This window comes from Photinus pyralis, unplaced genomic scaffold (genome assembly GCF_008802855.1).
Source record: "Photinus pyralis isolate 1611_PpyrPB1 unplaced genomic scaffold, Ppyr1.3 Ppyr1.4_LG4, whole genome shotgun sequence".
Classification (NCBI taxonomy): domain Eukaryota; kingdom Metazoa; phylum Arthropoda; class Insecta; order Coleoptera; family Lampyridae; genus Photinus; species Photinus pyralis.
The window spans coordinates 11,639,297-11,656,950 of NW_022170511.1; the positions used below are offsets into that span (position 1 = coordinate 11,639,297).

At 35.5% G+C, this 17,654-nt stretch overlaps 1 protein-coding gene across 2 annotated transcripts in view; it reads right to left on the reverse strand.

The window, feature by feature from the left end:
- Window positions 1-15,263, reverse strand: part of LOC116168311 (spondin-1) — a 43,948-nt gene extending 28,685 nt beyond the window's left edge. The window contains exons 1-2 of one of the 2 annotated variants that reach the window (XM_031484067.1): window positions 14,988-15,263; window positions 8,599-8,782 (exon numbers count right to left, since the gene is read on the reverse strand). In XM_031484067.1, coding sequence (XP_031339927.1) covers window positions 8,599-8,782 — 184 coding nt within the window. In that variant the 5' untranslated portion in view covers window positions 14,988-15,263. The remainder of the gene's footprint in view (window positions 1-8,598; window positions 8,783-14,987) is intronic. The other variant, XM_031484069.1, reaches the window with a different exon arrangement.
- Between the last annotated feature and the right edge of the window lie 2,391 nt (window positions 15,264-17,654).

Genomic DNA, 17,654 nt, shown 5'->3' on the forward strand with positions numbered 1-17,654 from the left:
TCAATCAGGAGCTCGATCAGGAGTATCTTATTTATTTTGTTAATTATTATTCCTTTCCGACCATTAAATTTTCTTACTTATTTTATTCTAAGACTTTGGTTTTTTTAAGCCACCGTTGCGTACGAACTGGCCCAATAGAGTACATGACAGTGGAAAAAGAATAAATAGATTTTTGTTTCATAAGATAGAGTAAGGTGCAGGGTACCGTAAAATAACTTTCTTTGGTAATGTACACGAGAAACTATTATATTTTAGTAAAAATAAAATTAAAAAATAACGACATTTGTCAAGTGATATCAAACGCCAATCAGAGCGCGTGACGTCATTATCCTAATCCTCTGTGCGTTTATAGAGTTTGTCTACGTTTTTAATTTAGTGCTTGTTCCATTTTATAGTGACAATTCAACTCATGTATAAAAAATCGCATAAGCCGCAGTGAAATTGTCACTTTGACAGCGGCAAAAGTTACCTGCAACTTTTCCAGCGACAAATATAAATAAATAAATGGTTTTTTCACTTATTCATTTTCGAACCAATTATCGCATTATCCTTTCCCATATGACTAGTTTGACGTCTGTCAATAATTGATTAGTTGGTGAATTTCTTGTTCGTTAAATTGTCCTGCCGAATTACACTCGAGGGTTGTATTTAAACCGAGTAAATTTGGGTTGTGGCAATTCAAATCTATTTCCTTTTAGCAATTGGACTCGAAAAACTGTCAACCTAAAAATGCTCCACCTGCGGTGTCGCATTTTTATTAGTTGACAGTTTTTCTCGTCTAATTGCTAGGCAACAGATTTTCATTACCTAAACAACCCAAATTTACTCGGTAAAATACAAACCTCTTGTGCAATTATAAGTGATTATATTATCCTAAAGTTTAGTTTTTAAAACCAGAAATGAATGGAAAGTAGGTGTACGAAAACTGATAGCAGCAAATCTGACAAAAATTCATGTAATGATGTTGGGAATATTTCTTGCATCAAAGTGCATTTTGCATCTTAGTCTTGTAGGTTTTTAAGTTAAGCTTAGGTTTTTACAAGAAATGTAGTTATTTAAGAGGAATGTGTACTTAAGATGGTATGTTTTTAGGTCTTCGAAACTATCATATGGAGATGATTCATGTCCACTTTAAGAGTTTTCTGTACGTAAGCGCAACTTTTTTACATTACGAATATTTTGTAGATAAAGGTCTAAATTTATAAAGTAGTTCTTAAAACAATTTTTTTTGTAAAAACAGTTTTTATGGCGGGCGCTCTTATGGAACTTTACATTGGGTGTAGTCGAGCAGAAGACTCTTAAGCGTGATGGCAACTTATTCACAGTTAAGTCAAAATTTGCCCGCAATATACGGATCACGCAAAATTGTGTGCAGTTTCCTTAGTTGTCAACGAAGAAAACAATAAATTATTTTCTTTGCCCTACCATCACGGGACTTTTACAACCCCTCAGACTCCAAAGGAGAACTAGTGTCGATAAAGTCTCCTTTATCACGTTTAACAAGTCATGATCTAGTCCGATTATTCGAAACTATGGGCAAATGGCTGAATCGGATTCGCAAGTTGTCCAAATTGTCGTCTACCGCACGCCTCAGGAGTTAACGTACAGTTTTCTATATTACCTTTAATGAGCAATCGTCGAGAACCCTTTTGGATTTCTCTATTCCATGAAGCATTTGAATGATACAGGATCTTTGGAACCAGATTTACCCGCCTGGGATACTTAGCTGTGCTACAGAAAAATGTGACCACTGAGCCCTACCACCACGACAAGGTTTACCCCATGGTAGGGCACCACTTATAGCAGTTATAATTCATCACGAAATCTTTTAAACTATTTACACTGGGTATGTGTTTATAATTGTCAGGACTGTGACGTCACAGACACCGCCATGACACAAAACAGCGTTTTGGCGTTACAATAAAAATCTACAATTTAAATTGCGTAAATTTACAATAATATGATTTATTTTGCTGAAATATCATTTTTTAAAGTTATAGTAGAGGTATACGAACAGTTATAACGGGTTTTAAAAAATTTGCCGTCTACCCTATTGTAATAGTGCACACTAACAGAGCCTCTGGACAACGGACATATGCACATATGAGTCTGGGTAACCGTGGATTCAGCCCTGCGAGTGGCAACACCTTTGACATATCGTTCCGCTTGCAGATAACGAGCGGCCATCGCCATGTTGCTGTGAAATGAGTCAACGGGCCATGACGAACCTCATATGGGACAACTTCCGTAACTCTTTAGTGTATGAATTCATAATTATTTTGCCCCTTCTGACTTACATGCTATCACATTCCAGTAATTTGTAAACTTCAGTATCTTTGCCATCTCGGTTAAGTTATGATCGCGTTTGAAACACGCACTTAGTTGAAGACCGCCACTTCTTTATGAAGCGGCTGGTCAATTAAGTACCGTATTTGGTATAGAAGCAGATGACGAGTAGAACGAGGCTCTTACACTTAAGATAGAAATTAAGTGGCGGTCAACCCCATTGGTAAATGGAACGAAGTTAAGACGATGATATGCCCAGAACGAACTACCACTGTGGAAGATCTCAAGCTCTAATTTAGTTGTTTCAACCCTGAGCTAGTTGACCGTTTATGCCATTTTTATAAATGGAACGCGGAGCACGAAATAAAATGAAGTTTAGAAAAGAATACAATATTGTTTCCATGGACACGACGAAACCTAATCTTGTTATTTTGAACGTCTAAATTAAATATCTAATGAATTTTCAGAAATTTTAAAATGATTTCTATGGCTTCTGCTGTAGAAAATTTTCTGTTATACACAACGATAAAAGGAAACTAGAACATCTCTTTATTTTCATGTATAATAAATTACTATTATTGACTTATGGGATGACATTAATCTGTCCATTTCTTGGATCGTTTCTAATACGAGGAAAAACTATGTATGACACTATAAGTCTATAACGTTCATTCCGAGCGATAGGAAATGTATCACCGTGTAGCGGAGCCCCATCTTGGTGAAAGTGTAATTTTTTTCCTTCATATAGAATCATTCTACCTATAATAATGACCAAAGATTATCTTTGTAAGGACTATCCAAAGTTGTGTGATAAAGGGTCATTACTTCTTTCAACATATATATGACGAACGTTCAATAATCTTTCGGGTGTAGTTTGTTGTGGTATTTTCCGCATTACTCCTGATGACAAAATCAATACACGAATTAAAAAAGGTACGATTAAGACTTATTCCGCTAAAGAGCATTAGCAACTATAAAATCCAGAGCAAAAAACTGCGACAAAACCCATAACGTCGAAAGTAATTAAAAATTCCTGCTGTTGCTAGGTATTACAATGAAGAACCTTGTAAAAAGTTTATATTTTTCCGCTAAGATAAGCCGAACTCTAAAATGACAATTAAAATTCTGTCATTTCCCAACTTTCACGCTGGAGACTTAGGTAACAATTAACTAACCAGACAATGCAGAAACAAAAGACATTGAGAAGTAAATTCGACGATAACGTAACATATCTTACTCGAAATTGCTGCCGGTGTTCAAACATTCATGCGAGATAAATTGTTCTTAAGAGTTCCTAAATTGCAATCCCTATGGAAACGCATGGAGATGAATTTTTTTCGTTAAGGAAATGCGAACCGTCGCCCCTCGGTATCAAAGGAAATCCTTTATTCAAACAATCAGTTATAAATTTAAAACGGGAGATCAATTTCAAATACAAACACGTCGGTTCATTTCACAATACCTGCGTTATTGTCCCAATTCGTTATTAATTGGGGATGTTACAATGAATACATTATGCAGACTTTATTTCGATCTAAACGCCAAAAATAATGATGGGACGTCCTGTGCATGAGAATTATTTCAATTTATTAATTAAATCCCGAGGATTATTTACGGAATAAGCACAGAATTGGTTCGTTTTATTTGAATTTGAATTTCAGTGTTGGTTTTCCCTTTTAGAATTATTTGTAAATGCGTAATTCTTGTTTAAATTTTATGGCTTTTGGTGGTCGTTTACGGTAAGGAGTCTTAAGGCGAAAATTAATTAACGCACGCTGTTAAGCGATAAGGTGTTTGGAAGAATTGCGCGTTTGATATTGGGGAATTGGGGACGTTTGGCGCGTTCCGTCGTTGATTGGCGGTTGATTGGAAAATTCTCGAGGAAGGAGTTTATTTGATGGTGTTTCCTTAAACACTGGAGACAACGGAAAAACGAGGCTAGTTAATAATTATTACTACTATCTTCTAGGAAAGTGGACGAATTTTTAACTCGGCGTAAATTCGAAAACCAAACCTCTCTTTCGTTTACATCCCTCTTCTGATGAGACTGATGCCAAGACGGAAAGAATATATGAAGCGGCGATAGGTTGAAGATACGGGTTAAGAAAAACAGAATTAAATGTTGTTTAGTGGTAATGGGGATGGCCAGGCTGTAGGTACTATTCGTTTTGTTTAACACGCAGTTCGTCGGTTTCGAAGCAAAGTGTGCAATCTTAATAAAAGATTTAAGTTATATTCAAGTGAAGTAGAAAGTTTGTGGAATGTTTTTAAAACGGTCTTTCTGTAATCAGAAAAAGTTAGTTCGAATGTGAGTAAAGAAGTAAAGAAGATACTTATCTCAAATAATTCTCAAATTCAAAATAGGGTCAATAGAGAATGGCAAAACTTCAGCTTCTAGAAATCTAGACCACGAACATTTTTATCCCCTCTCCAAATTGGCGGCGGAGCTCGACAATTTAAATCCCGCGATTGACATTAAAATCTACATTACTGGCCTCTGGTTCGAATCCGGTTTTGGGCATGGATATTTGTAAATGTATAGTGGGCTGGATTGGTAGAGCAGGTTTGGCTCAAACCCCGCCCATTCGAAAATAAAGGTATAAATAAAAAAAAATGGAAGGACATGTGTAGAATCGTCGAATAAAGCTTATTTGGTAGCGAATTCATTCAAAGCAATTCAAATTAGGTACCACTTGGTACCACTCTCCATAGCATGTTAGGTACCGTTTGAAATTTCCCTTTTTTCAGAATTTTCCTGAAAGACCTTAGTTTGAAAATGATCCTTGGAAAGATCAAAGTACGGTCTGAAACGCCGGAAGGGCGCCTGGAAAGCCCTCGAACATCCTAGAAGTCGGTTACATATAGGTGCACTGCGAAAGAGACTAGAAACCGCCAAAACGCTGAAAGAGCATATAAAGCTCTAACATGACCAACAAAAGCGTTTAAAAGTGCCTACATTGCTCTAGTAGAAACCTAAACAGTACAAGAAAACGAATCTTGAATGCCCATTGGGACCTTTCTAAAACTTCCACCTTCCCAGTGCTAGGTAAGCATATTAAGCAGTTCTGAAAAGACCCTAAAAAAGACTTGTACAGATTTGAAAAGGACCTGAGATGCACTGCTGAGTATAGAAAACTATCTGTAGGTTACCAAGAGGTTTTAGAAACGACCTAAAGAGCACAGAATGCCCTGTAATAGAGCTACATGGTTATATAAAGGCTATACATACTCGTATAAGGCTATAAGTTCATACGAAAAGTAGTGCTATAACGCTTTGGAAAAGGTTTTGAAGGTTCTTAAAAGACCTCGAATGCTCTGCAATACACTATGAAATGCAGTTAAAATGTGTTAGAGAGCCTTTTACGGCACTCCCAGAACGTTTTAGGTCTTTTCCAAAACATGAAAAATATGTAAACCCCTGGAAAGAGACACTTCTGAAAAGGTGCTCCTCGTACGTCTCTCAGACATTGTATCCACTATAACCTGGATCCACTTTACGCTTGTAGGTACTAAAGATAGGAGCTCACCTCTCTTATTTTACACCGTGGTTTTAACGAAACTAATTAAGTGTCAATTTTTTTTGTAGGTATTTTGTTTTGTGACACTACCTCATTTCTTTCTATTAATCTGTTTTGTAAAAGAATATCGTTTACAAAAAAACGGGTTCTATGGATATCATTGGGAATCTCCGAAACCATAGAAGATATGACGATGGGCAAATTAGACAAAAGATGCGCAATTAAAGAGTTATTATCATGCTTTAAAAGAAACCGGAAAATACCTATTAGATGTCAAAAAAACCGAAATTTACCGATTTCGTTTTGTTTATTTTTTTAATATTATTTGAAAAGATACAAAAAATAAAAACACTTTCTCATTGCCAGTTTTTGAGCTCTATAAGACCGCGTTAAGAGATGTTGCAACGTTTCGTATCGGAGAAATCATCATCAACTTTAGGTATTTCTTTATATGCGGTCCGTAAAACAGTACATACTGTATTGAGTAGCATTTTGTATTACGAATAGAACCATATATGGCACACACAAAAAAAAACAAAAGTTGGAAACTGTTGGTTTCAACAGGATGGTGCACCCACACATCTATTTTGCGTTTGACGCTAGTACTCATTCATTCGCAATTGCCTTTGCTCTAAATCAGCATGTAAATATATACTATACAGGGTGTAAAATTGGTTTACGTACCATAGGTAATATCTTTATATTGAAATATTTGCTCCTCTAATTGTTTTACAGCAAAGTTGTGAATCAATTTTTGGAGATTGTGGGAAAAGCTACCTTTTTACAAATAAAAATAAGCAAAAATGCGCCATAGGCCAAGATTTTTCAATTATCCTCATTTGCTATAAGGTAAGGTACAAGATATAATAAGCCTTGTTTCCAGTTATTTTTTTAATATGTACTATTATGTACTTTTATCATTTTCATGTATAACTAGATTAAAATGAAAATAATTGAATAATTTTGGTATTTTTGCTATAGTGCACTAAGAAATTTTGTAGATGTCTTAATAAGCTGTCATATACTGTAATAATATACCGGATGTTTTATATAAAAGCAAGTCACATTTTTTTAAATGAAAAATGGGATGTTGTTTTGTTATTTTGGTTACAGATTTTAGATTCAGTTGAAATAAATAAACCGTCTTTCCAACTCTACTACTAAGAAAGTTAGCAATAGTGCCGACTTCATTTGAAACAGCCTGTATATTACCAAAATAAAGTGAATGTTCCTAATTGAGTATTTGGAGAAATGGGGAAAAAGTGAAAAGATCCGTGGACCGTATTCACGGCGCAATTCGCAATCTGTTCATGGAAACGTTAATCATTTTTTTCGGGTCCGAGTCAGTACGGGTGGGCCACTGTACTCGTGCTGTGAAATTATTAAACCAAAATTCGACTTTTACGCAAATGCTAAATTCTAATGTATTTGATTATTCCGGTTTTCCGAATTGAAAAATAATAAATAAGTGCATTAGCAGACGTATAATTTTCCAAAGTACAAGAAACCTATTTAAAACTTTGCTCTAAATTAATTAGGGGGAAGACATTTCGATATAAAGAAATTGGCATTGAAATCCCGATATGGTGCGTAAACAGTTTTTACCTAGGTTTTTACAATCTGTACAATCCGCCGAAACGTCCCTCCGCCGATAAGTACGTGCGCGGTCCGCCGAAAAGTTCCTCCGTTTGCCGAAACGCTTCGTCCGCCGAAACGTCTTACCGCCGAAACATCCGTTTTCCTAGATTTACTGGACCATACCCAACAATTTTAAGTCTCACCCTACTGAAGATGTGTCTTCGTCACAAACACCTTTTGTGTATCACGTAAAAAATGTAAGTGACGGTGGTCGGTGTAAATTTAGTAGGACTATGCGTCCGATGCATTTAGATTTGGGGCAATTTTACTCATATAAAGTACTTGCAACGGACCGGAAGCGAGTAATATAAAAATGTACGTAGCGTATATTATGGTAAAGTGCCAAAATGAAAGCCGTAAAAGATCGTTAATCGTAGAAGCTCTGTAACCAAATATTTGGATCGTACTAAAGCCTTATAAAGACGAGAAAGTTGGGTATTTGTAGTGTAATGAATTTTGTTTCAGTCTTTTAAGCCCCTAATTATCGAAAAATATTTGCAATACAAAATAAGGAAGCGTTTAATTAAATGCGTAAAGGTATTTTAAACAGAGGTACTTAAAAATAAATCTTTTGTACTTTTAGTATAAGTTTGATTAGAACTCCAGTCTTTTGTAGAGCCCATCGATCTTATGTCTAATTAAATTTCTCCCACAAAACGCTATCTTGACTGTTCCCTTTTCAACTTATTGACGTTTAAATGTAGTGCACTTCAGAAGTTCTTCAAAAAACCGTTTTATTAAAACAGTGAATTATAAATAGGTGGAGGCTTTTACCGATATAATTCACTTTCAGTTCAAGTGAAGCCAAGTTTAAGCTCCGCGATTACATAATTGAATTAATAGCCTTTTCAAGTCAAAACCAATTTTTCTCAAACACGTGATATATTTTGCAAGCCTGTTATTTCCGTTTGAAGTAGGAAGAATGGAGTTCAACCCATATTGAATTCACATTCAGTTCAGATGAAAAACGTGATATAAAGTTAAGGATGAGAATTATCGCCAGATCTATATGGATTTCTACTGCACATTTCGTACTACTTCTATGTAAAAAGTGTATTTCTGAAAATGCTCGCATGCTATCTACGGTACGTGAATGATTTATAATGTTCAGATCGATGTAAGCGTCAAAAATTTCTATTATTAAAAAAAAACTTACTCGTGTACGTCTCCCCAGGTGTGTATTCCGTTGGATTTCCACTTATTTCTATATAAAAAAAATCTTCCGGCAAACTGGGCGATCCAGTAACTCCGTCGGGAATTCTATCGCACCTTAAGCTATTAGTTGTTGCGATTAGATTTCCGATGATCAGAACCAATTCAAGGCATTTGAACGTTGCCATCTAAAAAAGAAGTACACGATAAACTTTTGCCGTGACCAAAAACTTCAAATTTTCAAACGAAAGCAATACACCAGAGTAATGTATCTGACTTGAAACGTATTTTTGGCTCTATGCCGTCTATCGGTTTTAAAGTGATTTACAGCTACATATACGAATATGCAAAGAAGAATGGATGTGAAACAGTGAAAAATAATACGCCGCGGGAAGTTCAAGTAAACAGTTCTATTAATTTGAGAGCTTTATTTCTAATTTCCGCTCCGTTTTAATCAATTTTTATGCAGGCAAACAGGAAATTTACTTTTTGTTTCAACTCAAAAGCGTCGAAATTCAATACTTTTAAAAGGTTTTGTAAGGTATACGATGCCCAGCCTATGTGCTCTTATTTATAAAATTTGCCAATTGTAATTATAGCTTTGGAGGTCCACATCAAGTTCTATAGTGCTTGATAAATCTTAGAAAGGAAAAGATTTCTAAAACGACCATCAATAGTTCCTGATAAATCATTAGAATAGTTCCTTGAAAAATCGCAATAAATTCACAACAGTCTTGAAACGAATTGATTTATAACAGTAACATATTATTTGTCATTCACATATGCACAATTTATAACAGCGCGAACTATTTGAAATTTGAAGTTGGAGCTATCTGAAATGCAATTCGACGTCTATCGGAATTTCGGGATTATTCGCTACAATGTATTATGTGAGACGGAATGATCAAAATTCTTAGTTGTGAAACCAGTTCCAAATGAGTACTTGCCATTCCGAGTAACTGATTTCTTACTATGATGTTTCAATAAAAACAAATGAGTTAAATTGGACGATTTTTGATTCTACAATAAATGCTTTCCGAATAAAAGAGACCCGATCTGTAGTAATAGAATTTCCACTCTTTTTTTTCTTCACCGCCCGAGTTGCTATAGCGCCTAAAAGGTCGAATGAGGAATGTTCACCTCCTGATATTATAAGCTTTTGTTTGATACCTATATGCAGCAGATGAACAACACACCCTACGATAAAAACAGACAGGTTATCCTGCAGTTTTCCTAATTCGTAAGGTAAATGCAGGAGTAGTATAGAACAACTCAAGGCTTTCTGCAGGGGCACCTCTAAAAAGCATTATGCGGGTCACTCTGTAATTGGGCCAATAAAAAGTCAATATTTATTGATTTAAAGATATAATTCAGGTAACGTATGGATTTTCATTATGATGGGACATTTAAATTTTTAACGCTTTATCTGAACACAACTTTCCCAACTTTTCGTGTCATAAATTTACGCAAATTAAGTTTTAGATATACCAATACGACAGTACTTATTTACCACATAATACATAACAAGTATTTATATAGGCACAGCAAAAAGCAAAAAGGTACTATCTGGGATTCTAATGTAAATTTTAACCAGAAACATATTCCTTCAGCACTTGAAATAGACAAAGTCTTTCGAACTTGTAACGTACGAAGCGTACGAGACATTTCTAACGAAAACACTATTCAGACACTTTTTATGGAAAATTAGAAAATGGTATGCAGATTTGAATAAATTTCAAGATAACGGGTCATTTTTATTGATTGGTATCGCATGCCTTACCATGGATACCACGAACAAAACAAAATCTCCATGAATCCATGGCCTACTATTTAAAAACCATAAAAATTAGGTTTCTATTTTTGGTGCATAGATAAAATTAAAAGAATATTGTGTATGTTGTGATACATCAATGTAATCAGGAAAAGTAATGCAAAAAATTGATGTTAAGATATACGGGGTGTTGCGTTAAAAGAATACCAACATTAGGTCAAATCTCAGAAATGGTGTTCCAAAAATTTTTTTTACTGCGCCACTGGATTTTACGTAAACATTATATAACAGGCTGCTTTACCTTTTTTTAGTGGATTTTTTAAGAATTAAAAAAAATGTGCTATTGTTTGCATTTTGTCCGTCCGTCCGTCCGTTTTGAACTACTTCTAGGGGAGTGGTCCTAGAGTCCTGGAATTTTTTGCAGTAGGTAGCCTATACGTTGAAGGTGTGCCAGACGGCCATCAAATTTTCTGTCTAAAAGGGGGGCCCCCCACAAATTATTTCCTGAGAATTGAGATGCTGTTTTTGAAAGTAAAACGTGCATAACTTTTACATACGACAACCAATTGGTCTCAGATTTTGCATAGGCATGGCTTTAGTGGTGCCTGCCAAGTTAAACTTTAGAAAATGGGGGGGGGGGGGGGAGTAAATACATGTTCTACCTTTCCTAATGAAAATTTCATCGAAATAAATTGGTTTGTACAAACGATGACTTTCCCGTGCGACTCTTTTTCGAGATCAGTGAGCGACGGGGCCTGAGGGGGGTGGGGGGGTTAAAAATTAATTTTATCTCTCATTGTATTCTAAGTAAAAGTCTCAACGAAAGGAACGGTTTTCTACAAACTATTGCCCTTCTTTCTGTCCTCTTATCAAAGTACGGGATGGAGGGGAAAGGGGGGTGGAACTACTTTTATCCTTCATGGTACTCTAATGAAAGGTCTCAACGAAAGGAATTAATTTATACTGTCCATAGTCTTCCTCCTCGATCCCTTGTCGTGATCGGTTATAATTCCTTATATCTTAAGAATGAATTGTCAAAGAAAGGTACCTACAAAGAGCGATTGGGACGTTTGGAAGAAATATAACCATTGGGCATTTAAATTTGATACATAGCCACTTGGAATAAAAGAAAATTTAACACCAGTTTCAAAATTTGGTTTTGCGCAAGCGCAGGGCCAACTTTCTTATTTATGGAGGCATTCAAATGAAATTTGATACATAGCCACTTGGAATAAAAGCAAACGTAGTGCCATCTTCCAAATTTGGTTTTGTGTAGGATGTGCAGTGCCAACTTTCTTATTTATAGAAGAACTTTCGTAGGAGTGTTTAAAAAAATGCGCTTTACCTACATAAGGGTTGTGCACAATTTGTACTTGTTTTACCTTAGATGGGTAGTATGATAAATAGGATGCACTTGTATTTTTGTAGATTTCCACTGGCTTATGAGATCTAAAGAGCATTTACAAATGTTTAGCACAGAATTCCATTATGGAAAGTGTATTGAGGCTGTCTAGAACGCTAGCCAAAACACCAATTCTCCACAAGAAAGTGTTTTTGTGTTTCTGAGTACTATCAGGAAATATCGTTCATAGTTTCCTTATGATCGACGCCAGTCAAAACCTTGCCAGAGAAACTTTCACGACTCTCGAAGGGCTATCCAGAAGTTCAATCAAAACTCAAACATTTTAACAAGTATGGTCGTAAATATTCCCTGCCAGTCCCATACTCCAGGACGATATTTTTAACGCGATTCTTTTACGAAATGCTTTGATACCTATGCATCCACATCCTGTGCACTATTAATGAAATCTTCGCTATCTAGAGAATGGCGCTAAAATTAATAAATGAAGGTAATGCGACTCCTCTTATTGCTATACAATAATTTGTTGTCACAATCGAGGGTGATTTAATAAATGATCTCAAAATCATCTAGATATGAAATGTCAACCTTGAAATTGATGCCAATTTTTTTTTAGAAAAAAGGGATTAACTCGTAGTATGAGAATTATGTCAAAACAGGCTTTCGCAGAAAACATTGCTAAATTACTAAAATACAAATGTAGAAACGTCGAAAATAAAAAATTAGCTTTGAACTCTGGTTATAACGGCCTATTGAGCTCAGAAGCGCACTTTTCTGCCTTATCTTCAACAGATAACAACACAAACAAACAGGAGGGCGAATAGCGCGGCACTTAAATATTGCGGTACAATGTCTAACGTCTAACACTAGGGTAAATCGTATATTAAAACGGAAATTAATACTCAATAAGAATCAATAATTTAATTTAAGTTAACTAAACAAACGCAAAATTTTGACCAACAACGGATCGTCTGTACAAATCGGTATAACTAAATTTAATATAACTATAAGAAAATCTAATTAATTTATAATGTAAATAAACTAATACGAATAAATTCTTCGGTGTGACTAATCGTAATCAAACTAACAGAAAATGCATCTTCGTAGTGAACAGAAAGTAAAGACGAGAAAATTATGTATGTAGAATTAGAAATATCAAAGCGAGTTTTACAGCTAATGTTTTCCAACATCTCCAGGTGCAAATTTTCGAAGTTGGTAATGTCTTACGTGACGTCGCTATTCTCAATCTCACCAAGATGACGGGTCCCTGTAAAAATGCGATATTATTCAGGTTCTGCGTAGGTAATACGTAATATCCAGGTAAATAACAAAGGAAAAGTACTTAATCCAGAAGAGAAAACGAAAACTATGAGGAAAGTATGAGAGAACATTGCGAAGAAAATACGTATTAAGAATAATTCTGAATCATAATCCGTGCATACCTCACACCAATTACTTGCAAATATAAATCCGCTAAGCGTTTTCCGTGGAGCAGCCACAATACATCAGAAATACAGAGAAACACTCCAAAGAAGTAAGATGATATCCATTACCAAGAGCCCTTATTCAGGCCGACAATAAGTCAAGCAAAAAGCAATGGCGTATTGAGACAAATTTGCAACTAACTACTGTGAAGAAAAAGATATCCTTTGCGACGAAAAAGTTCAAATGTATGCAACTGACAACGCAATTTGATGCCCCTTTGGAACCCATTCAAGGTATAGGCTACTTATTACAAAAAATTCCGGGGCTCTAGGATACTTCCTCTAAAAGTAGTTCAAAACTGCAGAAGGGGACGCACAAAACGCAAACGCTAAAAATAATACCTAACATTTAAAAAAAATAAAATCCAAAATCCAAAAATACATAGGGTATTCTATTTAAAAAAACCATGTCGATATACACACAATGTTAAGGAATGCCCTGTGTGCCTACAGATTTTTTAGGCTATAAAGCATTTTGTACCACAACACTTTTTCTTAACAACCTAGAAAGATGAATTTAACAGCTTCACCTGATATTTTAGTACCTAGTACCTACAAAAAAAATTGGAAAATCTCTTTGGAATTAATTTTCTATTTATAAGACGTCTATCAAAAGATTATTTGGCCATTTTACATAAATTTTAACGATAACAAAACGCTAGACAAAAATTTTCCCCCTTTGGTACTGGATTGAATCACTTACAACCCTTCTGGATTTTTTTCATTGTAAATTATTCTTTCTTTGTGGGCTGTTTATAACTGCATTCTATAATTAGTTACCGCATGTCCAATTTCACATTTCCAGTGCAAACCGTGGAAAATGTAAACAGACAAGCCTACATTAAAACTTAATTGTTATAATTACATTTTTTCAACCGCATTATAATGTAGTGTGGATGGGATCGGTTTAAGTTAAACACAAAATCGAGCACAAAATCAATCCAATTATTTTTAACTATTCATAACATTGCGACGTGTAAAAAAACGTGGATATTTTTTTGTGCTAATTGCAGTGACCGCTTTATAATGAGGTGTCTCGAATTTAATTTGCGCGTATTTTAATTGCGTCGATTAGGTTGAATTACTTAAACTCCGTAATTGTACCAATGTTCGACTTGTTCATTTAGGAACTTCTTTAACCAACAACAAAATCAATCCCTAAAAGACATAAACAAAGATGGACATACCGTCTGCTGAGAACTAAATAAATTTTTCCCTTCTGCAATATACACCGTCAATTTGTCGGCTCATTTACGTTTGATGGAAATAGAAAATAATTTATTTTCTGTTATCCTTTATGCTATACCGTACCTACCGAACGCAATTCGACTTAGACAAGCTTTTTAAACGAGGGATCACCGAAGGACAGCATAATAATTTATCATCAACAAACAACACTAAAATTTGGCGAACTATTCCCAAACATGAATTAGTAACCCGATTTATGTACACACATACTTGTAAAGCGCTATTAATTATACGAAAACGAAATTAATTTTCCTAAATCCATTATGGAATTAAATTTACACATTTCCTGCTCGTAATGTACCACTATATTGCCTGAAAAACTGTATATTATGAATCGCTTCTAAAATATAAAAGCCCCCCAAGTAATTTACGCATTGATTTTGTAATCTTCGTAAATTTTTATGGCAAATTATTTCCGTTATTTCAATGCAATAGTCGTAAAAATGCAAAAAAGCGGCCAATCAAATGCGTGTACAGCTTAAGCATAAAATTATGTGTTTCCGTTACGAGCGAATTTTAATTAAACTCACCTGTAAGTGGTTGTCAAAATTTGATCGAAACGGTAATCATCGACACGTTTCCGTAAGCGAGGAAAAGCGTAATTCTATGCTGCCTCCAACGCTTTCGGCGGTTAACTGGTCTCGACGCCGCCGTCCGTTCGTTGAAGAACGGCACCGTTACAGATACGCGTCGCGTTTAAGCACTCATCATAAGTTAGACGCGTTTGTGGTAAACGGTCCAAATTGAATGTAGGGAAGAACTATGAATTTTGAGCGACTCCGGAAGACAGCTTTGTTCGAGTGCCTCCCTCACGCGAAGGCATAAAAACGAGTCAAAATGTAACAGCGTTACCATTCATAATTATATTAAATGATCAATAGCCTAAGAACGTCGCTGGGGGTAAGTTCATTACGGAGCACTTAGAGAAGGATAATTTTACCAAGCACCTCAAAAGATTTCCTTTTTTTGTATATTCTCCCTGTCGCCGAACTCGTAATTAATCAAAATAAAACTTTGCTTAATTCCACTCGAACATTGTTTGGTAACATCTTAATTAAAACTCTTTCCTTTCCAACGATACGTTCAACAATTTATTTAAAAATGGACCGGAGAAAGTTTCCTTGCAATAATTTTCAATTACCCGCAGGTTAAGTGGCGATGTATTAGGGCAATATACTACAACCGACTACCCCTTGCGTAAGCGGTGTTTAACACGGATTTGACGCACATAATCTTATTAAATGTAAACCAGAAAATTATATTACAAGATCATTTAGGTATGATACGAAATAAAATGTACAATCAGCTTCTGTTCCGCTTTAGTAATTGAATATTTGGCGTAGTTCATAACAAGTATTGTGTTCCCTCGTGTTTTATCGACATGGCTTCATTAAACGAAAATAGGAAACTCAATAGTTCTCTAGGAAAAGTGGAACGCAACACACGCCGAAAACCGCAAACCTTTTTCCGTATTGACGACAAAGAGAGCCCATTTTGTGGGTTTTTGTTCTTGCTAATTGGAAAAATGCATAATATCTTGCCTCCTTTGCTTTATAATACTTTACATACGCAATGCAGCGTAGGTACTTATATTCGAAAATCACTAAAAAAATTACGAAGTAGAAAGGTTTCAAACCCATGGAATAGTGGAATTATTACACTTGTTTTACATTTTCTATAGTGGTCGTAACAAAAGGTATTAGCCTTCAAAGTTGAAATGCACTAAAAGGTGAATGGACACGCTACGTCCAATTGTAGAAACATACTGTAACGTGATTTATAAATTCGGGTTCGATTTATATCAATATTTATTAAACAAAACTAAAACACTATAAAAACTGTACAATTTATATCGACTATTTATATCACACACTTCGCAGTTTATATTTCCGCACTCTATGTTTCATCCGTACTCGATCTCGTTCGGTAGTAAACTGACTGCGATGTTCGGTTCGCAACCATTTATACACGCAAGCAATGTATGTCCAGAACACTCGCGTAATTACCGGATAAGTCTCGAATATTCCTATACAAATCCAACTATCGCGCGCGTAGAAAATTCCAGAGCGCCAAAGGCGACGTCATGTCTGGAGCGCTTCTGTTACAATCCTCTTCCCATTTTATGTTCCGTAAATATTGAACGATATTCTATGTATGGAGATTATCAAGATGATACCGAAATATGGCGATAGCAGCAGCTTCTGGCACTCCTTTTCGGGATATTCGCATTTTAAGCTCTGGCATCACTAAGAAAAACGTTTGGCCGTAACTACCATTCTCGAAATAGTCACCTTTCAAGTGTTAAGCCCCCCCCCCTCCATTTTGCAATGTGCAGATACAGAACAGAGCTATGTTCAAATTGCAGCAAAATTGTTTCATAAACATATCTATAAGGCTGCTGCTGAAATTTTACAAGGAATGCTCCCCAAGTAAGATAATCAACGCACAGTAGATCTTTTTTGCACCGCTCGTACCTAATTCAGTCAGCTCGCATTCGAACACATCAGAGGCGGATCCAGACTTCGATTTTGGGGGGGGTCATGGAGTGATTTTTGTGACTGGGTGGGGAGTGGTGTGCACATCAGAATATTAAAAAGAAAAACATTTTTACTGCATATAAGAACAATATATTTATATTACAAATTCAGCTCGCCTTCTGGAGCTTTTCACTAGTGGTGTGCACATCAGAATATTAAAAAAAAAAACATTTTTACTGCATATAAGAACAATATATTTGTTCATACAGTTTACAGTGTCTACTTTAATACTTTAGACGGGTTCGCCGGCACCGGCGGCAGTTTTCTTTTACTGGAATCGAAAATTTGCACAGTATACATATTTTTGTATGTATAAAAATAAAATAGGAATTGAAAAATCTTCCTTACGTTGTCGCCGCCCTTTAGGCTTTAAGTCGGCCGCCTGCGTGGATTACACGCATCGCCCCACAAAATATTTGTTATCGGCTGTTTAATTATACATAATTTTAATAAAAATCAGAAATTTCGAGAATAAATAAATCAAACAATAGTTTTTAATCGATAATCATCTTAGAGTCTTATGGCCGTTTGCACCAACAAATTTAAGCAGAGCTTAGTTAGCTTAAGCATCACTTAAAATCCATGGCAGGATTATTGGAGACAATTGTTGCCATGGATTTTAAGCTATACTTAAGCTAAGTTCAACCCAATGGTTCAACT